The sequence below is a fragment of the Emys orbicularis genome, chromosome 2 (assembly GCF_028017835.1).
Source record: "Emys orbicularis isolate rEmyOrb1 chromosome 2, rEmyOrb1.hap1, whole genome shotgun sequence".
Taxonomy (NCBI): domain Eukaryota; kingdom Metazoa; phylum Chordata; order Testudines; family Emydidae; genus Emys; species Emys orbicularis.
The window spans coordinates 290,812,161-290,814,179 of record NC_088684.1 but is presented as its reverse complement, the minus strand read 5'-3'; the positions used below and the strand labels follow the sequence as shown (position 1 = coordinate 290,814,179).

Genomic DNA, 2,019 nt, shown 5'->3' with positions numbered 1-2,019 from the left:
AATCCCCAGACAGATTTTTGCCCCAGATCCCTAAGTGGCCCCCTCAAGGATTGAACTCATAACCCTGGGTTTAGTAGGCCAATGCTCAAGCCACTGAGCTACCCTCACTCCCCAATACATTAGCCATACATCATCCATACATCACTCCATTGCCGGAAACAGTACAATATGTGATAATAAAACATGTACAGCAATGAAATTCTCTAAATATTCATTACACATTCGTGATGCTTGTCATTTCTACCTGGTCAGGGCACCTACTAGTAGAACGACTTGTCTCAGACAGCTGGAGAACAAAGAAATCCTGCCTCCTGAAGATGGCCCCAAAAATCTTCTTTAAGTGTAACCTGAACCGTTTGTTCACAAAAGCGTACAGCACGGGGTTGAGGCAACAATGAATAAAGGCAAGGCTCTCAGTCACTTGCATAGCATAGTCCAAGTGCTTGCTAGTTTCACAACCCTTAATCACATGGAGGTTTTGCAACAAATGCAGAAAGAGGGTAATGTTGTATGGGAACCACAGCACAAAGAAAACTACCACCAAAATAACGACCAGGCAGAGAGCTCTCTTCTTGCCAGGAGACATTAATGCAGTGAGAACACAAGCTACGCGGGAGTAGAAGAACACCATGCAAAGGAATGGAAGGAAGAAGCCTAGCAGGATTTGCTGAAATTGAAAGAGAAGACGCCAGATGGAGTTGTGCAGGCCATAGTTGAGGTGGCAAACTCGTCTCCCATTGTGGAGATCCTGCACCTCCATGAAGAAAAAGTCAGGAATAGACAGCACTATGGAAATAACCCACACCACCGAAGAGACAAGGAAGCTTTTTCTTGAGGCCCTTAAGTTTTTATTGGACCAAGCATGAACAATCTCCAGGTATTTGTCCAGACTCATGCAGCTGACGAAGAAGATGCCACTGTAGAAGTTGGTGGTGTAGATGACACTTATGATCTTGCAGAAGGCATTCCCAAACACCCACTGAGAAGCTGCGTATGTGGCCCAGAAGGGAAGGGTTACCACGAAAAGAAGGTCTGAAACGGTCAGATTCAGCAGATACACCTCGGTCATCTTCTTGTTCTTGGTATATTTGATCAAGATGGCAAAGAGTAGACAGTTCCCAGCCAATCCAAGCAGAAACACTATTGTATAGAGCACTGGCAGGAACACCTTGCCAAACGCCTTGACATTTTCCTTTGTGCAAATCAAAAACTGGATGTAATCCTCCTCTTCTAAGTATTGGTACTCATAGTCACTCAGGTTGGCTGGGTTATCTGTGGTATGCGGCATGGCAGACATTGGTACTGTTGCCACCTTTGGTGGTAAACTTTTCAAGAGACCCCTCTGTTACATTCTGCAATAAAAAAGTAAAGAGGGCCAATAGTGCATTTCAAAAGACATTTTGATCTACATACGAAAAGTGAGGTTTGCATGCTAAGTAATTTAATATGGAGATTTCTACCTCCACTTAATAGGTTTGAATCCGGCCCAGGTTGACAGTGACTGACCCTCTGCCAGCTCCTTAGTGTCGTATGTTTGGTGGCCCCAGCCCAGTCCCTGATGGAGATGGCTACATCACCGGTCTCTACACAGGGTGTCAAAAATTCAACAGCCCTGGAGACAAAACTATACTCTTGCCTGTTTGGAGTGGAGCTCTCAGGTCAGGTCTGAGGAACACTGAGGCAGTGTGGGAAGCCTGCTGCTCTCCATGCTGTACCTGAGAAGCACATGAGGCCTTATAAAAAGAGAGCGACAGATGACAGGAACGCTATGGTCTATACAATCATGAATGGTGTGGAGAAAGTGAATAGTGAGGTGTGATTTTACGTCAAGATAGGTATCTTGTCGTAAAATCCTCAAGCAGACAAGGCACAGGTAGTTTTTAGTCCTTGACGCAGCTAGTCAAGATTAACCCTGTTATGATTTGGGGGATCTGTCTGTACAGTGTATGAATTCTGTTTGAGGTGATGAACTCTGTATATATGACCACATGAGACTGCAAACTCCATTTTGATTGTAAG

The 2,019-nt window shown here is 44.8% G+C and overlaps 1 protein-coding gene across 1 annotated transcript; it reads right to left on the bottom strand.

Annotated features, from left to right (window-relative positions):
• Positions 1 to 214: 214 nt before the first annotated feature.
• On the bottom strand, positions 215 to 1,297 carry LOC135874373 (atypical chemokine receptor 2-like). The gene has a single exon (XM_065399178.1). It carries the CDS (start codon positions 1,295 to 1,297, stop codon positions 215 to 217), a length of 1,083 nt encoding a protein of 360 aa, XP_065255250.1.
• Positions 1,298 to 2,019: the final 722 nt, after the last annotated feature.

Coding starts and splice junctions, on each gene's coding strand:
- LOC135874373 (XM_065399178.1), bottom strand. CDS start 1,297: ATGTCTGCCATGCCGCATACCACAGATAACCCAGCCAACCTGAGTGAC.